General features: G+C 45.8%; 1 protein-coding gene and 1 non-coding gene across 12 annotated transcripts; both read left to right on the top strand.

Moving 5' to 3' along the window:
- Nucleotides 1–64: 64 nt before the first annotated feature.
- Znf142 (zinc finger protein 142) lies at nucleotides 65–21,025 on the top strand. Of its 11 annotated transcripts, none has more exons than XM_035441034.1 (11): nucleotides 65–266; nucleotides 506–656; nucleotides 957–1,027; nucleotides 2,676–2,982; nucleotides 6,373–6,972; nucleotides 8,512–8,670; nucleotides 11,306–12,130; nucleotides 14,138–14,315; nucleotides 15,213–18,120; nucleotides 18,833–18,938; nucleotides 20,135–21,025. In XM_035441034.1, exons 4-11 carry the CDS (start codon nucleotides 2,697–2,699, stop codon nucleotides 20,602–20,604), a joined length of 5,532 nt encoding a protein of 1,843 aa, XP_035296925.1. In that variant the 5' UTR covers nucleotides 65–266; nucleotides 506–656; nucleotides 957–1,027; nucleotides 2,676–2,696; the 3' UTR covers nucleotides 20,605–21,025. The 11 variants fall into 11 exon arrangements, with proteins under 11 accessions (XP_035296925.1, XP_027253026.1, XP_027253028.1 ...); XM_027397225.2 differs by having other exon boundaries at nucleotides 2,669–2,982; XM_027397227.2 differs by having other exon boundaries at nucleotides 952–1,027.
- On the top strand, nucleotides 9,886–9,992 carry LOC113833648. Its single transcript, XR_003481759.1, has one exon. It is a non-coding gene; the product is annotated as a U6 spliceosomal RNA (small nuclear RNA).
- Nucleotides 21,026–21,243: the final 218 nt, after the last annotated feature.

The raw sequence follows: 21,243 nt of genomic DNA, 5'->3' as shown, positions 1-21,243 counted from the left end.
CTTCCCGCCACACCTACCACAAAGTTCGAGCCACTCTGCCCTGCCACTCTCTATGGTTCCGCTTTGGGCTTCAGAGCTAGGGTATTCAAGGACATGGGGGGGGGGAACCATAGAGTAGCAGCCGTCGCGAGAGACAGAGTGACCGCCACACGTCAGATTCCCAGAGGCGCGTGGGCCGTAGGCGGCAGCACCAAAGGCCCCTAAGGAGCGGCTCCAGTCTCAGTCAGACCATAGAGATGCAGCACCCGCTGGCCCTGGGGTAGAAGGTGAGAGAGCGGCTGTCGGCGGGAACCAGGGGAAGTGCGGGTGCTGCGAGCTGTTGGTAAAAGTTTCTCTAGCTCCAGCATGAGTGGGCGTGGGAGGTGGGACCCCATGGGAGGAGGTGCCGGGGGGAGCACGCCCACGAGAGGGGCCCGGGCGCATCTTCGCGTCACCGCTCTGGGCCCCGCCCGGGTATCCGCTGCCTCTCCTCAGGACCATAATCGTGACGATGCATCATTCCAAGCCTTGCAGGTTCCAAAACGCCTTTCCCCTTCGCTGGATCTTGTGACTTGGCTGTCGCCGGACACTGTACACGCTGTCGCCGCCTCCACTTTACCGATAGGAAAGCTAAGGCCCCGAGAAGCGAGCAGAGTGCATCTGTTCAAGGCCACACGGTGAGTCAAAGCCCAGAAGCGTGTGGGAACCGAGGTGCCTAGTCCGGGGCGTCTTGTTCCCTAGGCTTCCGTGTCCCTTGGTTCTCCGATCTCAAAGAAAGCACGTTACTTCTCTGGCACACTCCTACCCCAAGTGCCTCATCTTCCTGAGGCCGCGCGATGCAGCTGGAAGACTGTCCAGAGCAGCAATTATAAGTAGTCGGGGGAAGCTGTAGCTTCCAAAGAGCCTCTCTGACCACGGGAATGCTCTTCCATGACACCTTCTGAATTTCTGTCTGCTCTTGCTGTTTTTGAGTGAAGGGATTCTGCAGAAGAAGGAATAGCGGCTGTCGCCTGGCTTTTACGTAACCTCGGTGACCCGATTTCATCAAGTAATTATTGTCATTCTGTTTTGTTTGTTTTGGTTTTCCAAGACAGGGTTTCTCTGTAACAGCCTTGGCTGTCCTGGAACTCACTTTGTAAATCAGGCGGGCTTCTGCCTCCTGAGTACTAAGAATTTGAAAAATCATCTCGCTTATTTCAGCCTTGTCTAACAGGGTGTGTAGTTTAATTCATTTCTCGGTATATTAGGTTCAGGAGGCCTTAGGAAGTTAGTGAATCCTAAAGTTACCTTGCGTTTGAGGAACCACTGGCTTGATACCTTGGTTTAAGATATCTGGGTTTGGGGATGGAGAGATGGCTCAGCAGTTAAGAACACTAACTGCTCTTCCAAGAAGGCCTGGGTTCAATTCCCAGCACCCACATGGTCTGTAACTCCAGTTCTACGGGACCTGACACCCTCACGAAGATATACATGCAGGCAACCACCAACACACATAAAAATAAATAAATTTTTTAAAAAGGTATCTGGGTTTACTTCAATTCAGCTGGGCACTAGAATTGTCATTTGCCTGACTTGTGTAGCTTGTTGGTGCTTTGTGTTCATTGAAATGAAAAATGTCAATATACTACTCAAAGGTCCACATTCAGTGTTGGGGATATGTAATAACAACTCATTTGAAACAGGTAGTGTTGTGTACACCTGGACTCCCAGCACTGGGGTGGTAGATGGAGTACTAGGAGTTCAAAGTCATCCTCAACTACATTCCATACTTGAGCCAGGGGAGCTATACATCTAGGAAGGGAGACTGATAGGGAAACAATATTGCAATGTGGTTTCCGATAGGGCTACATATCAAGGCTGTCAGGACTCAAAAGAGAAAATTAAGAATGTTAGGAAGCATTCGCAGCAGAACTGGTATTTGTTTTCTTAAGGAGTAGGTATATTTGATTAGATAAGAGATTGAGATGGATTGGATGGAAGAGGCAGGAAAGTGGCTTCAAGCAAAAAAGGATGTATAGAGTCAGAAAATGGGAAATCATCTGGTGAGGAAGACAGGGAGGAAGGGTTGTCTGGAGAGGCGGGTCAATGAGGATCGTAAGTGAAGGAATGGTTTTACATCTATCTATACTAAGAATAATGAGATCATCAGGTACTGAGAAAGAGATCCTTAGGCCCCGTTTAGTATTGTTGCAGTGGTCACTTGGCAAGAAATAGATTTATGCAATCTTTAATATTGGCTTCAACTTGTTGGTTCTCTACTAATACTGACTTCATTCTCATTTTATGCTCTGTGTTGAATGTTGCTTTGAAAATATGTAGGATAATAAAGTATGGCATGGAGCCGTGTGGTGGCAGCTCATGCCTTTAATCCCAGCACTCGGGAGGCAGAGGCAGGTGGATCTCTGTGAGTTCAAGGCTAGCCTGGTCTACAAGATCTAGTACCAGGACAGCCTCCAAAGCCACAGAGAAACCTTGTCTCAAAATAATAAAAAATAATAATAATAATAATAAAAATAATAATATAATAATAATATATGGCATTTTGCCATGAAAGGAAATGCCTAAATGAGTGGGCCAACTTTAGAGAAATTAAGAGTTCTAAGTGTGTGTGTATTTTATTTATATATATATATATATATATATATATATATATATATGTTTTGTTTTTTTTTTCCTGGTTACTTGTCAGCGTTTAGGAGGCCACAGCACATACGTCAATGATAATGTCAGACCCTGTGTTGGCATCCCAGCTGGCTAACGGCACTGGAGAGATGGATGGACTGTGCTCTGAGCTATTGTTGATTCCCCCACCTCTCTCAAACCATGGAATCCTGGGCCCTGTCCAGAACACCTGTACTTCTGGAGAGCCTGCATCTTTACCTGCTGACCCAGGCTGCCTCCTGGTAGAGGCCACAGCTACTGAAGAGAGTCCAGGGAATATGGAAATCATTGTGGAAGCAGTAGCTGGAACCCTGACCCCAGAAGCTTCTGGAGAGACCTCAGGTACAAACATAGTTGCTAACAGGCCAGTGGGACACAGTCTTGAGTTTTTTGTCTGTGCTATTTTTGGTCCTTCTCTTTGAATGTGATGAGAACACAAGGTAGTATTGCTATTTTTATACCTGGAGATGTTATAATTTGGTTTGCGGTTGATGCATGTTGATGGAAGGCGGCAAGGTAACAAACTTTTGGCAAAGTTTTCCCTCTGAGAGCTTTGTGTCTGCTAGGTAGTAATCCAGAACAGAAAGCCTTTCTGACACCTCTGCCTATACTGGCTTGTCCTTGCTCTGACAGTCCTTGAGGAGTCTTTCTTCCATACTGACCCTAAATCAGCCAGTCATTAGGCCAGAGGCCCAGCCTGATCAACCATCCTGAGTTTGGCAGTTTTCTAGAAGTAACTGGTATTCCTTGCCCTAGTTTCATGTGTTTAACATACTCTACTTACCCAGGGCATGCTGTTAAGATAGTTGGGCATGTTGTTTATCTCAATAGAAAGTTTATTTTTATTCTTTCTACATCTAAAATTAGGCAATTTGACCATGTAAGAATTCTAAACTGAGCTGGGTGTTAGTGGCACATGCCTTTAATCCCAGCACTCAGGGGGCAGAAACAGGAAGATCTCTGTGAGTTCCAGGACAGCCTGGTCTACAGAGTGAGTTCCAGGACAGCTAGGGCAACACAGAGAAACCCTGTCTTAAAAAACAAAAACAAAAAAATCATACATTTCTCTGGGGGAACAAAAAGAACATGAATGTACTATGTAGTGGTGTACACTTTTAAGATGGTGGCTGGTCTCTGTGAGTTCAATACCAGCCAGTGCTACATATGAGACCCTGTCCCAAAAAAATGATAGGAACATTTTAGCATAAGCAAGTTAAGGGATCTTGCAAGATAGCTCAGTTGGTAAAGACATTAGCTACTGAGCTTGACCTGACTTCAGTCCCCAGGACCCACATGGTGAAAGAAGAAGACGGACTCCTACAGGTTGTCCTCTGACATGCAGACATGCACATGTACATATGGACCCATTTTACATAAATGAATTTTTGAAAAACTAGAAAATAAAAACAATAATTTTAAATTTCAGAGTTCATTGCTTTTGTTTTTTATAGAAGGCTAGATATGGTAGTGCACACCTGTAATTCCAGGACTCAGGAGGATTGCTGAATGTTCTGAGCCAGAGGTCTTCATAATGAATTGCAGGCCAGCCAGGATTACATGGCAGGATGTTATCTTGAGGGGAGAGAAAGAATAAATGAATGGATAGGAATGACTGCATCCAAGTTCACAAAGAAATAAAGATAAACAATAGCTCTATGGAAAAATGCTTAATTTCATACAAATGTTCTTTTTCTCCTCAATTTCGAGCAAAGCTAAGTATTTTTAAAAATTTTTTTCTAGTGTTGGCCAGGCATTGGGGGAACACACCTTTCATTCCAGCACTCAGAAGTGAGAGGCAGGTGGATCTCTGTGAGTTCAAGGCCATCCTGGTCTACAGAATGAGCTTCAGGATAGCCAAGGCTAAACAGAGAAACCCTGTCCACACACACACACACACACACACACACACACACACACACACACAAACACACACACAGAGCAAAAAAACAAGCCAGACCTGTAGAGTTGAAAAGAGGCTGTGTAAGGATATATAATATCTTGCAACTTTTTTTTATTTGTGTTTATATGTTTTTGATACGATCTCACTATGTAGTTCTGGCTGGCCTGGAATTTACTATATAGATGGCCTGGAACTCACAAAGATCTGCCTGCCTCTGCTTCCCAAGTTTTTGAATTAAAGGCATATGCCACCATGCCCAGCTATTACTATCTTGCAACTTTGGGAGAACATAAACAATTTTTTTCTTTCTTTCTTTCTTTCTTTCTTTCTTTCTTTCTTTCTTTTTTTTTTTTTTTTTTGCGCTGAGGTATAGAACCCAAGTTCTTGTACATGGTAGCTAATTGTTATACTCTCACCCAGATGCATCTGCAACCTAAATTAAGTTATGAAAGTCAGTTTAGCTACATAGTGAATTTTACAATAATGTACACTCTGACATAGTAATTCCACTCCAGGAACCTCTCTTATAGGAAGACATACCTGCATACAAGGATGGGATGTATAAGATAGCTTTGTTGCTGCTGCTGCTGCTGCTGTTGTTAGAAACATCAGGGCAGAATTTCATTTTTTTTTTTATCAGTGCTCTGAAATAGCACGAACTGATTAAAAAGATAAGGTAGATTTAGTATGTAGTCACACACAAAAATAACTTTGATAGGTGAGTGTACTGGTATGTGTCAGTAATCCCAGCATTCCTTTAATCCTAGTACTCAGGAAACTAAGACAGAAGGATCTAGAGTTCAAATTTAGACTAAGCTACATAAGCCAGCCTGGGTTATATGTCAAGACCCTGTCTCCTGGGTTTATGAGATGGCTCAGCAGATAAAGCATGTGCCATGCAACCCTGACAACCTGAATTGCATCCTTAGAACCATGTAGAGAAGCTTATACAGATGAGCTAGCTTGGATCTCTAGCCCAACACTTCCTTGTGAGGTGGGAGGTGCAGACGGGAGAATCAGCCCAGAAACCTGACGTCAAGTGGAACAATGTATGCAGCGTCCTTTGTGTGACAGCAGAGCTCAGGCCAGCCATCAGTCACCACCATTATTACATCATCATCCTAGGGCTGGAAGCCATCTCACCAGTATGTGGCAGCATGAGTGCACACATGGATGCTCATTGTCAGAGTCAAGGATCTTCCTCAGTTGCTCCCTACATTTTTATTTCTTTCTGTTACATCTTATTTTACCTGTGACAGGTGTGGGTGTGGGTGCCTGTGCGTGTGAGCAAGTAACTTGTGTGCTTCGGTTCTCTCCTGCCATGTGAGTTCTGTAGATTAAACTCAGGTCATAATGTTTGGTGGCAAATGCCTTTACCCACTGAGCCATTTTAGAGAGGGTCTCTTAGGGAACCTGGAGCTTACAAGTTTGGTTTGGCTAGGCTAGCCAGCCAGGAAGCTCCAGAAATCTGCCTGTCTTTGCATTGTCAGTGCTGGGGATCTGAACTCAAGTCCTCATGCTTTGCTGACTAAGCCATCTCCATAGCCCTAAATTTGCTTTTTCGTAATGCTTTCTGGATTTTATTGTTTGTTGATTCATTAACACATTAAGCACACATCCTTTGCCAAGTATTTTACTAGACATTAGAAATGCAAACACACATTCCAGACAGGCTATCCCTGACCTATAGGCCTGTAGTCCAGGTGCAAAGCCAAACTTGGAAGTCTGTCTGCACTCCATAACTATAAAAAGATTCACTTACTAGTGACTAACTCTTTCAAGTCTTGTTCCATCTGATTCTGTGCCTTTCTCTGTCGGTCCTCTACCTGCAGGTGTCCTGGTAAAGGTGGTGGAGGTATACTTCTGTGAGCGCTGTGAACAGAGCTTTGCAGAGCCTACTCTGCTCTCCCTGCACCAGTGCACTGAGACCCATATTCAGACTATGCAGGACCTCTCTAGCCCCCCGTGCTCTGTAGAGCTGCCCCCCAGCAACCTCACCCTCCATGGCCCTCTGCAGGACCCCAGCCTGCCAGATAGCCCCCTGCCATGTCCTATATGTAGACAAGAGTTTGTCCAACCCCAGGCCTTGAAGAGCCACTTCAAGATTCACCGTGTCATTCCCAACACGTTCTCCTGCCCAGAGTCTGACTGTGTGTTCTCTGCTGAAGATCGCAAGGGTCTTCACCTTCACCTGAGACAGACCCACAAGGCAGTTCCTGTGCCCTGTTCATTCCGGGGCTGCTCCCTGCTTTTTGGGAGCCAGCAGGGAATGGAGCTGCATCGGCAGGCCCATTACCCTTTCCACTGCAGCCAATGCAGCTTCATGGGCTCCAACGTCAAACTCTTCCGGCAGCATCAGCGGAGCCATGGAGCCAGTACACGGGGAGAACTTTCTGCTGTTCAGGGCCTTCCATCCCAGGATCTGCTGCCAGGTAGGGGGCCAGGGACCCACTAGTCTCATGCCTAGAATATATCCACAGTTGATTCTTATAAGAGACATTCGTTTCCAGTATGACTGTTCCATAAATATGACAGAATGTAGACTGTGGTTTAAGAGGATGGAGTTATAGCAGGGTTGTGGTGGCATACAACTTAAATCCCAGCACTTGGAAGGCAGAGGTAGGCAGATCTCTGAATTAGGGGCCAGCCTGGTCTACAGAGCAAGTTCTAAGACAGCCAGGACTACACAGAGAAACCCGGAGGTTGGAGGGGTGGGGTAGGGGCTGGAAATATGGAAAGCCTCTAGAAATATGAACTAATTAGAATACATGGGACAAAAGGAGGCCTTGTCTGTGACACTGAGAAAAAGTTGAGTTAAGGAACATGTAATCTGAAATTACTTTAACAATATCCTCTATTGATCCATTTCAGGCCATGCTATCTAAGGCAAAAGTGCCTGTCAGTGACTGTTGGTACTAGCAGAATGTTTATAGATTGCCTTTAAAATGAATGAGATTGGAGCTGGATGAAATGGTGTGTGCCTGTTATCCCAGCACTTGAGAAGGTTAGAAATTCAAGGTCATCTTTAACTATATAGCAAGTTCCAGGCCAACCTGGACTATATGAGATCATGTCTCAAAAAAATATAAACAAAAGCCGGGCATTGGTGGTGCACGCTTTTAATCCCAGCACTCAGGAGGCAGAGACAGGTGGATCTCTGTGAATTTGAGGCCAGCCTAGTTTACAAAGAGAGTTCCAGGACAGGCTCCAAAGCAATACAGAGAAACCTTGTCTCAAAAAAAAATGAACATAAACATAAACAAATAAATTGTGAGACTGGGCAGAAAGGAATAGTGTTTAAAAAAGAAATCTCGCTGGTTGGTGGTAGTTTATGTCTTTAATCCCAGCACTCAGAAGGCAGAGGCAAGCAGATCTCTGAGTTCAAAGCCAGCCTGGTCTGCATAGTGAGTTTAGGACAGCCAGAGCTACATGGAGAAACTCTGTCTTGAAAGAACTCTCAGAAAGGGTGGTACTTTATCAGTTTCTCCTTTTAGTCTCAAAACTAACAAAGTCAGCATGAAGTGTGTAGAAAGGGAATAGAGAAAATAGTCCAGGAGAGGGCAGACTGAGAACTGGACTGGCCAAGCCTCTTGTTTATTCTTTTGTCTAAAGAGAAGACCTTTTAGGGCAAGATATGAGCCTGAAGTACAAATTAGGCTCTCAGCAGAATAAACAACAGTCAGGATATTGTCTCTACCTTCAACATCCAGCCTTTGACTCTGGAGTCCTGGGTTAAGGAAGTGCATTCTACTCTTATCTACCTCTTAGCCCCTGCCCCCTTCCCAGTAGCTTCAAGGGGTCTGCGTCTGTTATTGTAAGTTTTTAGACTACGTTTTTACTCTTGGTCTTCAAGTCCCTGTCTTGAATGAGAATATATATACTTTGCATCCAAGATCTTTTTCTGGATGCAAAGTACCAGCATTCAGTACTATCACTGGCCCATGTGAACTTCAAGTTTTATGTGTCCCCAGCTTCCAAATTGTCTCCAGGAGAAGGAGAACCTTCTGAGGAAGCAGGTACACCTTTTCCTGGGCAGGAGTCAGCTGAAGATATAGAGGAAGAGGAGAGTGGCACCCAGAAGGACTCCCAGAAAGTCTTGGATAAAAGTCAAGGAACTCAGCAGTCAGAAGGTAATAACATCACTGAGGTTGAAGCTCTGTGGTAGACAGGAGTGGATTGTGGGGCGCCTTACATTTAAGCCTTAGGTTTTGGTTTTCTGAGCTTTAGTTCAGATCCATGTATTCTTTCTGTTCTACTTAGTCTCAAGTCTAAGATCTAGGGCTAGGGAGATAACTCAATAATAGAGTATGCCCTTAGCAATTGTGAGTTCTTAGGTTTAATCTCAAGGACTTAAAACCAACAACAAAATTAAAGTCTAGTACTCAGTGATAAATCGGTCTAGTAACCTAGTAATACAGGGAAGTGATACAAATACAATTTGCTCTTGTAGGCAGTGTCTCTTCAGCCAGTGTCTTAGTTAGGGTTTCTGTTGTACAGAGAAACACCATGACCATAATAAAGCAAGTTGGGAAGGAAAACATTTATTGGGCTTATACTTCGATATCACTGTTCATTGGAGGAAGTCAGGACAGGAACTCAAACAGGAATCTGGAGGCAGGAGCTGATATGTAGGCAATGAAGGAGTGCTGCTTACTGGCTTCCTCAGCCTCCTTTCTTTTTCTTTTTCTTTTTTTTTTTTTCTTCAGGATTTTTATTTATTTATTATGTATACAGTGTTCTGCCTACATATATCCCTGCATACCAGAAGAGGGCACAAAATCTCATTATAGATGGTTGTGAGCCACCATGTGGTTGCTGGGAATTGAACTCAGGACCTCTGGAAGAGCAGCCAGTGCTCTTAACCTGTGAGCCATCTCTCTAGCCCCTCAGCCTGCTTTCTTATAGAACCCAGAACCACCAGCCCAGGGATTGGCACCACCCTTAATGCCCTGGGCCCTCCCCCATCATTCACTAATTAAGAAAATGCCCTACAGGCTTGTCTACACACCCTGATCTTTTTTTTTTTTTTCTTTTTTTTTTTACACCCTGATCTTATGGAGGCATTTTCCAATTGAAGTTCTCTCCCCTCTGATGATTTTAGCTTGTGTCAAGTTGACATAACACTATCCAGTACAGCCATAGGCTTCTTTAGCAGGGAAAAGGGATTCTGTTCATAGTATAGACATCACAGGTTATTGATGATCACCTGTTTTGTTTAGATTCCTAAGAATTTTTTTCTGAATCTTTGATTCCAGTTTCAAACTCATAGAAACACTTGAAATTCATCCCATGAGGAATATACTAATGTCTGGTGAATAATTTTTATTTTTAAAAATCTGATTGTAGTGCTCGCTTCAGCAGCACAAACACTAAAATTGGAACGATACAGAGAAGATTAGCATGGCCCCTGTGCAAGGATGACATGCAATTTCGTGAAGCGTTCCATATTTTTAAAGCTTGTTCCTAATTTGAATAAAAGAAAATTAATTTAAAAAAATCTGATTGTATTTTTATTATTAGCTCTCAATTATTTAGAGCTCGGTGAGCCAGTCTTTGGAAGTTTAGGGTACTTCACCTTTCTGCTCACTCATTTTGAGGCTCTTCCTTTCGCATCAGCCCTGCTGAATTTTCTGCTTGTCTGTGTAGAGCAAGGACAGCAAGAACAAGAAGGCTTCATCCAGATTCTCTTGAGCAGCTCCACACAGGTTAGGATTAATGGTTGACTTGGAAAAATACTTGAAAGAGGCCACAAGAAGGTATGAGTATAGATTGGTGCCTAGCCCAATTGTCATCACAAAGACTTTATCCAGTAGCTGATGGAAACAGATGCTGAGACTCACAGCCAAACATTGGGCAGAGTTCGGGGAATCCTGCTGAAGAGAGTGAGGCAGGATTGTAGGAGCCATAGGGGTCAAAGACACAAGAAAACCCATAGAATCAACTAACCTGGCCTCATAGGGGCTCACAAAGACTGAACTGACAACCAGGGAGCCTGCATGGGACTGACCTAGGCTCTCTGCACATATGTGGCAGGTGTATAGTTTGGTCTTGTGGGATTCCTAACAATGGGAGCAGGGGCTGTCTCTGACTCATTTGTTGTTTGGGGAACCCCACTCCTCATTCTGGGTTGCCTTGCCCAGCCTTACTACAAGGGGAGGTGCTTAGTCTTAATGCAACTTGATATGCCATGTTTTGTTGACAGTCCTTGGGAAGACTGCTTTTTTTAAAGGAAGTGGAGGAGGAGTGGATGGGGGGAGAGGAGGGACTAGGGGGAGAGGTAGGAAGGGAAAGTATAATCAGGATATAAAATAGATAAATTTAAAATTAAAAATCAATACCAATTTACACCATGTGGTGGTGGCACATGCCTTTAATCCCAGCACTCGGGAGGCAGAGGCAGGCGGATCTCTGTGAGTTTGAGGCCAGCCTGGTCTACAAGAGCTAGTACCAGGATAGGCTCCAAAGCCACAGAGAAACCCTGTCTCAAAAAACCAAAAACAAAAACAAAAAAATCAATACCAATTTTTAAAAAGCAAGAAATTGACAAAAAAAAAAAAGATATGAGTAGTCATTGTGGTTCTTTTTCTCTTAGTAGTAGAGTTTCTTGCCTCTTCTTTGAGACATTTGAGACTCTGGTGTTTGGTTTTTATGAAAAGAAAGGCCACATGATATTTGTGTCTGTACAAGCTGTGGCTTCCACTGTCTAACTAGCCACTGAACTACTAGAGAATCTGACTCTTAAGCCCTCTGCATTCTCTTTCACAGCGCATGTGGCTTCCAGCACTGAGTCCCTCTTCAAGACACACATGTGCCCAGAATGCAAACGCTGCTTTAAGAAGCGGACCCATTTGGTAGAGCACCTACATCTCCACTTTCCCGACCCGAGCCTCCAGTGTCCTAACTGCCAGAAGTTCTTCACCAGCAAGAGCAAACTCAAGACTCATCTGCTGCGGGAGCTGGGTGAGAAGGCCCACCAGTGTCCTCTGTGCCACTACAGTGCAGTGGAGAGGAATGCACTTAACCGCCACATGGCCAGCATGCACGAAAATATTTCCAACTTCTACTCAGACACCTATGCCTGTCCTGTGTGCCGTGAGGAATTCCGCCTCAGCCAAGCACTCAAAGAGCACCTCAAGAGCCACACAGCAGCAGCTGCTGCAGAGCCATTACCTCTACACTGCTTTCAGGAGGGCTGCACTTATGTAGCCCCCGACCGGAAGGCCTTTATAAAGCACCTAAAGGAGACCCATGGAGTACGGGCTGTGGAGTGCCGCCATCACTCATGTCCCATGCTCTTTGCTACAGCTGAAGCCATGGAAGCCCACCACAAGAGCCATTATGCTTTCCACTGCCCCCACTGTGACTTTGCCTGCTCCAATAAGCACTTGTTCCGCAAGCATAAGAAACAAGGCCACCCAGGCAGTGAAGAGCTACGGTGTACCTTCTGCCCCTTTGCCACCTTCAACCCAGTAGCCTACCAGGACCACGTTGGCAAGATGCATGCTCATGAGAAGATCCACCAGTGCCCTGAGTGCAACTTTGCCACTGCCCACAAGAGGGTGCTTATCCGACACATGCTGCTGCATACTGGTGAGATGGCTTCCAGCCTTATGATGATGATGTAAATGGTGGTGACGGTGATGACTGGCATGAGCTTTTGCTGTGTACCAAGCATCACACAAAGGGCATTTCATACATTGTTTCACTTGACCTCAAGTTTATGTGCACAACTCTAGTATCCCAAGTTTACAAGGATATAAGGCATAAGTTGAGTGTCATTCAACAAATGAAGTAGTCAAGTCAGTTTCTGAATCCATGCACTCCGATTTCAGAACCTGTGTTCTAACACTAACTAGACCATCATTCCTCACCCTTAAGCACTTGTCCAGTTCTACCCACCCCTAGTCAAGCACAGATGGGTGAATAGTCGGCTTTTTATACTGAAGACTTCCAGACCAGGACAGATAACTTCCTTTATAATTCAAGTATTGGGAGTGTATAGGAGCAGGAAAAGGGACAGTAATCAGCCATCTATATACATTGTGGCTTTCCTTAGAACTGAACATGATCACCTCTAATGACCAGAAAATTGACTTGTTTTATCTTGGACTCCTAAGTGGTTGCTAGCACTATTGAAGCCTTAGATGACAACTAAATCAGGCTTTCTACTACAGTGTCATCTCTGATTTCTACAAATATCTGTGCATTGGTGGGCCATTAAGCCAATTCCACAGAAAACTCTGGTTAGAAAAATAATTTTTAGGGCTGGAGAGATGGCTCAGAGGTTCAGAGCACTGCCTGCTCTTCCAGTGGTCCTGAGTTCACTTCCCAGCAACCACATGGTGGCTCATAGTCATCTGTAATAAGATCTGGTGCCCTCTTCTGGCTTGCAGGCATACATGCAGGCAGAACACTGTATACATAATAAATAATTTTAAAAAAAAGAAAAAAATAATTTTTAGGCAGTTTGGTCAAAGCTATTTTTATTCCCATACAACAGTTCATTCCTGTACACAGTTTAGTCACAGACTGTAGTTTCTTTCCAAGGTCTTTTCCTAAACTGTGTAGTGTTACATAGTTTAAAACATTCTTTTATATGTATTATCCTATTTTATCCTTTACAATCTTGTAAGAGACAAAAGTTAATTGAGAAGCTAAATTTAGACGTACAGTAAGATCACAGAGAGCTATGTTGTGTGCTCTTCACCATACAGAGGTGGCTGGAGTCAGGGAGGAGGGTCTTGAAGGTAAATACCAGGTGTTGAGCAAGTACTGGGACAGCTCCTTCTTGAGTTCTTACTATGTACCACTGACAGCTTTGTCATGTTCCATTTAATACTCACACCAACCATATGAGGTCTATATTTTGTTGTTCTCTTTCTGGAAGCAAGGAAATAGGCTGCCTAAGGCCTTGAGTTCCACCGTTTAATAAAATAGCTTTGTGATTTCTCTGTGCCTTGATTTTCCCACCACTAAAATAGAGATAATGGCACCTTGTATTGTTATGAATACTCATTGAAAGGAGGCACTTTATGCAATACCCAGGTACATAGTGAGCATCGTATAAATGCTGGCTGTTCATATGCATTACTCTATTGGAATTGAGAGTTCCTGTTCTATTTCTTCCCTTGTTCTAATCTCTACTTAGGAAATGAGAAGGACTTGACTTACAGGTGTCAACTAACTTTTTTTTTTTTTTTTTTTTAAATCAAAGGTAAGCTGTGCGCCATGACGCGTACCTTTAATCTCAGCACTGGGGAGACAGAGGCACTTAGATCTCTGAGTTCCAGGATTGCCAGGGCTACACAGAGAAACCCTGTCTTGAAAAAACAAAAACTAAACAAACAAAAAATCAAAGGTAGACTTTAATTTTACAAAGCTGATAGTCTTTCCCCGCTCTTCATTGGTATAGCAGTTGGAGGAACTGTCTGAAACAGCTGTGATGTAGCCTCCTTTCTTACGTAGTTCGCTACATACCTGGTAGCACATAAAACTTTTGCTCTTGCCTAGCATCATAGCAAACTTGCTGGAAGAGATGATGTGGCCACTCACTCAAATCTGTCTGACCTGTGTTCTTTCCCCTACACACAACATAAGGAGAGAAGCCTCACAAGTGTGAGCTGTGTGACTTCACATGCCGAGACGTGAGCTACCTGTCCAAGCACATGCTGACTCACTCTAACACCAAGGATTACATGTGCACTGAATGCGGCTATGTCACCAAGTGGAAGCATTACCTGAGTGTGCACATGCGGAAACATGCAGGGGATCTCAGGTATGAACACATGTTTCCATCTCTGTCCCAAGAACATTACGCTAAGTTAGCCCCTTAGGTCAGGCTTTCTCTATTCTAACACCATTTTCCGCTCCTACTGTCTTAGTTCCATCACCTACAGTTAAGCCCTGTATCTGTGGCCCATTTTGCATAGTAACTGTATTCTGGGCCAGGAGAAGGGAAAGAGATTAAAGTATCTCTTGAGGGGCTGAGGAGATGGCTCAGTCAGAAAAGTGCTTGCCTGCAATCATGAAGGTCTGATGAGTTCAATCTTTAGAACCCTCATTTAAAGTATTACTTGAATTCTCAGAATTTGGTCTCAGGAAAATGGATCTACATTTAATGGTACCAAATGACCACTTTAAGATCCAGTGACATCTGGACAAATTCTCTAATCTGTTGGCACATCTGCCCAGGGGCTTGGTCTGTAGCTTTTATGCCTTCACTGGAGAATAGAACAAAGCACAGAAACCTGCTCCATGGGGCTTTCAGTTCCTTAGAAGTCAGGTGGGTAGTGCCACCCTGGCATACCTGCTCCACTATACTCAAGATTACTTTCCTATAGGAAGTAATCTTTCAGAACACTTCTCCAGCATGCATAAAACCCTGACTGAGTTCAATGCCCAGCACCTCAAGATGGGGGTTGGTGGATGACACACACATGCAGTATAGAGTAGAGAATAGAGCCCCAGCTCTGAAGCTAGGCTGTTTCTGCCATCACTTCCTTTGGGAACACCTTTAGGTCAGTGCCTTGGCCTCATCTATACCTACTTCATAGCATGGTGGAAGCAGGGTAAATCCAGAGCACACACTCAGGCGCAGCGCATACTATTTAGTCAGTGTCTGTTAACTGTTATTGATATATTGTGATTGATCCCTCTTTGTCCTTCTCCCCAGATACCAATGCAACCAGTGCTCTTACCGCTGCCATCGGGCTGATCAGCTGAGCAGCCACAAACTGCGGCACCAGGGCAAGTCCCTCATGTGTGAGGTGTGTGCCTTTGCCTGCAAGAGGAAGTATGAGCTTCAGAAGCACATGGCTTCCCAGCACCACCCTGGCACACCTGCCCCACTCTATCCCTGCCGCTACTGCAGCTATCAGAGCCGCCATAAGCAGGCCCTGCTGAGCCATGAGAACTGTAAGCACACCCATCTCCGTGAGTTTCACTGTGCCCTCTGTGATTACCGTACCTTCAGCAACACCACACTCTTCTTCCACAAGCGCAAGGTCCATGGCTACATGCCAGGGGACCAGGTTTGGCAGTTCTGCAATGCCAGTCAAGAGTTAGAGGGGTCCAGGCAGTGCTTGGCACCTCCATCAGACTCAGGGCCTTCAAACCAGCTGTCAGCCCAGCCTGAGAGACAAGACCATGAACATGGGATTGTGGCAGACTCCAGTGTGGACCAGGCCCTGCCCAAGACAAGTGATGAGATCAGCACCAAGAGACAGGATGGTATTGAGGCTCCCCAAGGGGATGACCTGGTTGGCAGCCCCAGCCCAGGGGAGGTGGAGGAGGGTGGCTGCACACTACACTTGGAGGCCCTAAGGGTAGAACTAGAACCTGTGGCAGAACCGCCACCCATTGAGGAGCTCACTGAAACAGCTCCTGTAGAGTTCAGGCCTCTAGATCCCTCAGGACCACTGGGAATGGAAAGACCAGATGGACTGGAAGAGCCAGAATTGTCCAGCTTTGAAAGTGTTGGGACTCCAGGCTTGATTGTTGAAGAGCCCATTCTGGAGAAGCTAGTCTCTGAGCCCCCTAGAAATCCTCTAATTTCTGAGGAGACCCCTGACACATTCAAGGCAACTCTGTCTGCTGAGACTGCACCGTTGCCTCAGTTTCCTGAGTCCGAGTCACTGCTTAAGGCCCTGAGGAGACAGGACAAAGAACAAGCAGAAGCATTGGTGCTGGAGGGCCGGGTACAAATGGTAGTGATCCAGGGAGAAGGAAGAGTTTTCCGATGCCCACACTGTCCTTTTATCACTCGCCGGGAGAAAGCCCTGACTCTACACTCTAAATCGGGGTGCCAAAGCCGCCGAGAACCCCTGCTATGCCCTGAATGTGGAGCTAGCTTTAAGCAACAACGTGGCCTCAGCACCCATATGATGAAGAAATGCCCTGTTCTTCTCAGAAAGAACAAGGCTTTGCCTAGACCTGTCTCTCCCACTCGACATCCTCAGCTTCCAGGTAGCCAAGCCTCACAGGATGCTGAAAGTGGAAAGCCCCCACCTTTACCAGCAAAGGTAGCGCTCCTGCTTCCAAAAGATGCTCCTTCTGAGCTCCCTGGGGAGCCAAGAGTAGAGGAGCCTCTTCCCACACCCTCTGACCTCCCATCCTCTCTGGCAGGAAAACCCTTACCCACAGGGACCTCTGAGAAGTTCCACTTTAAGCAAGGCAAGTTTCACTGCAGCTCGTGCACATTCCTTTGCTCTCGTCTTTCCTCTATTACCTCTCACGTGACTGAAGGCTGCCGAGGGGAGCGTAGCCAGAGAAGAAAGCGTGGGCGCCCCCAGACCCATCCTGCTGTGCTTCCCCTAAACAATGGGGACTCTACTCTCTTGAATAGTGGGAGTACAGAGTCCAGCCCTGGTGATAGGGGCACTGCTGTGGTTCAGAAGCAGAAGGGTGCCCTCTTCTCCTGCCCCACATGTCCCTTTAGCTGTCAGCAGGAACGGACACTGAGGACTCACCAGACCCAGGGCTGTCCCCTTGACTCTGGAGATCTGCACTGTGGTCTCTGCCCATTCATTGCTTCTGCTGCTGCTGCTCTGAGGCTCCATCAAAGGCGGAGGCACCCCACTACAGCCCCAACCTCTGGCTCCCGGCCCCTTCTACAGTGTGGGGACTGTGGATTTACCTGCAAGCAAAGCCGGTGCCTCCAACAACACCGGCGACTCAAGCATGAGGGTGTGAAGCCACATCAGTGCCCTTTCTGTGATTTTTCTACTACAAGACGGTACCGGTTAGAGGCCCACCAATCTCGACACACAGGTGTTGGCCGCATCCCTTGCAGCTCCTGCCCACAGACATTTGGTACCAACTCAAAACTGCGTTTACACAGACTACGAGTACATGACAAAACACCTACCCACTTCTGTCCACTCTGTGACTACAGTGGTTATCTTCGTCATGACATCACTCGCCATGTCAACAGCTGCCACCAAGGTACCCCATCCTTTTCATGCTCTCAGTGTGAGGCCCAGTTTAGCTCAGAAACAGCACTGAAGCAGCATGCTCTGCGCCGACACCCAGAACCTACACACCCATCCCCTGGATGTCCTGTAGAGGCCACTGAGGGCCCCTTGCACTGTTCCCAATGTGGCCTGCTCTGCCCCAGTCCTGCCAGCCTACGAGGACATATCCGTAAACAGCACCCAAGGCTGGAGTGTGGGGCCTGCCAGGAGACCTTCCCTAGCAGGCCAGCACTGGATGAGCATCGGAGACAGCACCATTTCAGCCACCGTTGCCAGCTCTGTAACTTTGCTGCCCGAGAGCGAGTGGGCCTGGTAAAGCACTACTTGGAACAGCATGAAGAGACTTCAGCAGCCCCCTCAGGTGGAGATGGGGATTCTGGGCAGCCCTCTCTTTGCTGCCCTTTTTGTGACTTTGCATGTCGGTATCAGTTAGTACTGGACCACCATGTAAAGGGACATGGAGGCACCCGGCTCTACAAGTGTACTGACTGTGCCTATAGCACCAAAAATCGGCAGAAGATCACCTGGCACAGCCGCATTCACACTGGGGAAAAGCCTTACCGCTGTCACCTCTGCTCCTATGCCTGTGCTGACCCTTCTCGCCTCAAGGTAAGGTCAAGCACCACATCGCAGAAATGCAAGACATGTAGGCTCTGGATGCTGTAACTTTTTTTTTTTTTTTTTTGGTGTGTGTGTGTCTATCACGTGTGAGCCTGGTGCCTGCAGAGCCAGAAGAGATGTTGGGACTTCTAGAACTAGAGTTAAGGACAGTTGTGAGCTGCCATGTGGGTGCTAGAAACTAAACCCAGATTATTTGGAAGAGCAACCAGTGCTCAGTCATCTATCCAGTTTCCTGGATTCTATAGCCTTAACAATTATACATATTCATTTAACTTCTCAAAATTTGGATTCTTCATCTGTAAAAGGGATAATACAACTTCATGAGCTTTTGTAAAGGTAAATTCCATAACTTTGCCATGATAAAAGCATTTAATACTTTGAGAATAATCTGGGTAGTAACAGCTAATATTTATTGAGCACTTAATTTAATGCCTAGTGCTGCAATTTTAATCATTTGAAAATACAGAGTGGGTCACAGGATAGGGAACTCAGTGATGAATGTTTGCCTAACATGCACAAGCTCTTGGGTTTAGTCCTCCACATCACATACATACACACAGAGCGGTAGATACTTGGTACAGATTATCAAACAGAATTAGGGGTTAGCTGACCCTACAATATAGCTAGTAACAAACAGCTGAGATCTGAGGGGAAGCACCCTGTTGTATGGGGAGTAAGCATTCTGCGTTTTATCTTCTAGTACCACATGCGGATCCATAAAGAGGAACGAAAGTACCTGTGCCCTGAGTGTGGATACAAGTGCAAGTGGGTCAACCAACTCAAATATCACATGACCAAGCACACAGGTAACTAAGTGTGCGAATTGACTGTCTTGAGTAAAGGGTTTCCCTGTTCCCTGGCAACCTTGGCCTCCCTCAGATGTTGGATGTCCTCACTCAGACTTAGAGCCTACATCAGTTTTCACCCTGGGAATAGGTACTATGCCAGCCCATTGAAATGTGTTAAACACCAAAGAGTGGGTAAACCTGAAATCCTAGACAAGTGTATTTGCAAAACCTTTCCCAGTGATTATAATACAAGTTCACACACTCTCTTACACATGGAGAACCTCCAACTCAATTTTGAGTAACCACCGAGAGATACATGGTTTCTGTATAAATGTGGTAGAATGATTGTAAGTGAAAAGAAAGGTATAAGTTGTCCCTCCCCGCCTCCTTTTTTTTTTTTTAATGTGAATTGGTGTTTTGCCTGTGTGTATGTCTCTGAGGATGCCAGATCCCCTGGAACTGGAGTTACAGACAGTTGTGAGCTGCATGTGGTTGCTGGAAATTGAACCCAGGTCCTCTGGAAGAGCAGCCAGTGCTCATAACCACTGAGCCATCTTTCCAACCCTAAGTTCCCTATTTTTAATTTGTCTTTTCCTCTCCAGTGTATGGAATCCACAAACCATGGGTTCTCTTTAAAGGAGTAATGATTGGGTACCTTCAGTTATGGCATGTGATTCCCCCATATGAGAAGGAATATCTTTTTTTTTTTTTTTTAACATTTTCTCTTTGGTTTGTTTGTTGTTTTGTTTTTCGAGACAGGCTTTGTCTGTGTAGGCCTGGCTGTCCTCAAACTCACACATCAGCATGCCTCTGCCTCCCAAGTACTGGGATTAAAGTCGATACCACCACCCGGTTAGTTCTCATTCTCTCTCTGTCTCTCAAGTTGGTAAGAAAGTGTGTCTAAATAGTCTAAGTTCTGTAATATCACATGACCAGGGAAGTGATGTTGTTCCCCATTTACCTGTCACAGTTGAGTATTCTTTACTATCGGGTAGACTGGTTACAAGTCCAGTTACTCACCAGCAGCCACTGGGACCTGTGTATATATAAGGACTGAGTGGAGAAAGGCACTGGAGTGTCAGGTTTGACTGGGACAGAAAAGTATGATCATTAGCTTGTGCTGTATTCTTTATATCCAAGTACCATACTGACTTTTTATGACTCGCTGACCCTTGTTCTTCCCTCTTCCATGGTGGTTTGTGCTTGTCCTATAGGACTGAAGCCATACCAGTGTCCCGAGTGTGAGTACTGCACCAACCGAGCTGATGCACTTCGTGTACACCGGGAGACACGGCACCGAGAGGCCCGGGCTTTCATGTGTGAGCAGTGTGGCAAGGCATTCAAGACACGCTTCCTGCTTCGCACCCACCTACGCAAGCACAGTGAAGCCAAACCCTATGTTTGCAATGTTTGCCACCGTGCTTTCCGCTGGGCTGCTGGCCTGCGACATCATGCCCTTACCCATACCGACCGACACCCCTTCTTCTGCCGCCTCTGCAGCTACAAAGCCAAGCAAAAGTTCCAGGTCGTCAAGCATGTGCGCAGACACCACCCTGACCAGGCCGACCCCAACCAGGGTGTAGGCAAAGACCCCACCACTCCCACAGTGCACCTACATGATGTGAAGCTGGAAGATCCCAGCCCTTCTGCTCCTCCTGCTCCCCCCACTGGACCTGAAGGCTGAGCCCTTACCCCACCTCTGGCTTAGGAATTACATATAATCCAAGATATGCACACTGGGACTGTAGCTAGCCTGAGGAGCTTAGGGCCTGAAGGAGGACTGGCTTTGGGATATCAGTGTGGCTGGAACACACTCCCCACCCTTGGACTCTGGCCTTTGAAATTAACAGCTATATAAAAGATAGGCTTGGACTAAAACAATTTCTTCTTGAGTATCACTATGGTTTTAACCTGTGACTGAATCTCCAGTGTCTACCATTGTTGCTATAAGGGCTTTGTTTTATTCACTCCATCATTTCTTCCTTCTTACTGCTTCATGTCCTAGTTTCTTTAACCATTTTCTAAACAGTTGTACCTAATTGCATGTGTTCCTGTGCCTCGTGTTCTGTAAGCATGTGAAACAGAAGATTACCAGCTAACAGACATGCCTGGATCTGTCCTATCATTCCTAGGTTGTCATCTGGGTTTGCCCTGTCTCCTCCCAGGCCTCTGTCCTTGTCTCTTCTACCTCAAAGAGGTCTGAAACAGCCCCAGATTACCTGCCCTGGCTCTTCCCTTATTCCCTGCTTCAAGTTCTTTTGTTTGTCAGAAGAGGATTACCACCCATTCAGCTTCCACTAGAAGCAGCTTTAACCATCCGTCA

The sequence above is a fragment of the Cricetulus griseus genome, chromosome 2, assembly GCF_003668045.3.
Source record: "Cricetulus griseus strain 17A/GY chromosome 2, alternate assembly CriGri-PICRH-1.0, whole genome shotgun sequence".
NCBI classification, from domain to species: domain Eukaryota; kingdom Metazoa; phylum Chordata; class Mammalia; order Rodentia; family Cricetidae; genus Cricetulus; species Cricetulus griseus.
Note: the sequence above shows the minus strand (reverse complement) of the source record. Positions and strands in the feature narration are given on the sequence as shown.

Excerpts from the sequence above, each read along its gene's own strand:
- Znf142 (XM_027397223.2), top strand. The coding sequence starts at position 2,697 with ATGATAATGTCAGACCCTGTGTTGGCATCCCAGCTGGCTAACGGCACT. Across the intron at positions 12,131-14,137 it reads ACACATGCTGCTGCATACTG|GAGAGAAGCCTCACAAGTGT; the intron begins GTGAGATGGCTT and ends ACACAACATAAG. Across the intron at positions 18,939-20,134 it reads TCACATGACCAAGCACACAG|GACTGAAGCCATACCAGTGT; the intron begins GTAACTAAGTGT and ends CTTGTCCTATAG.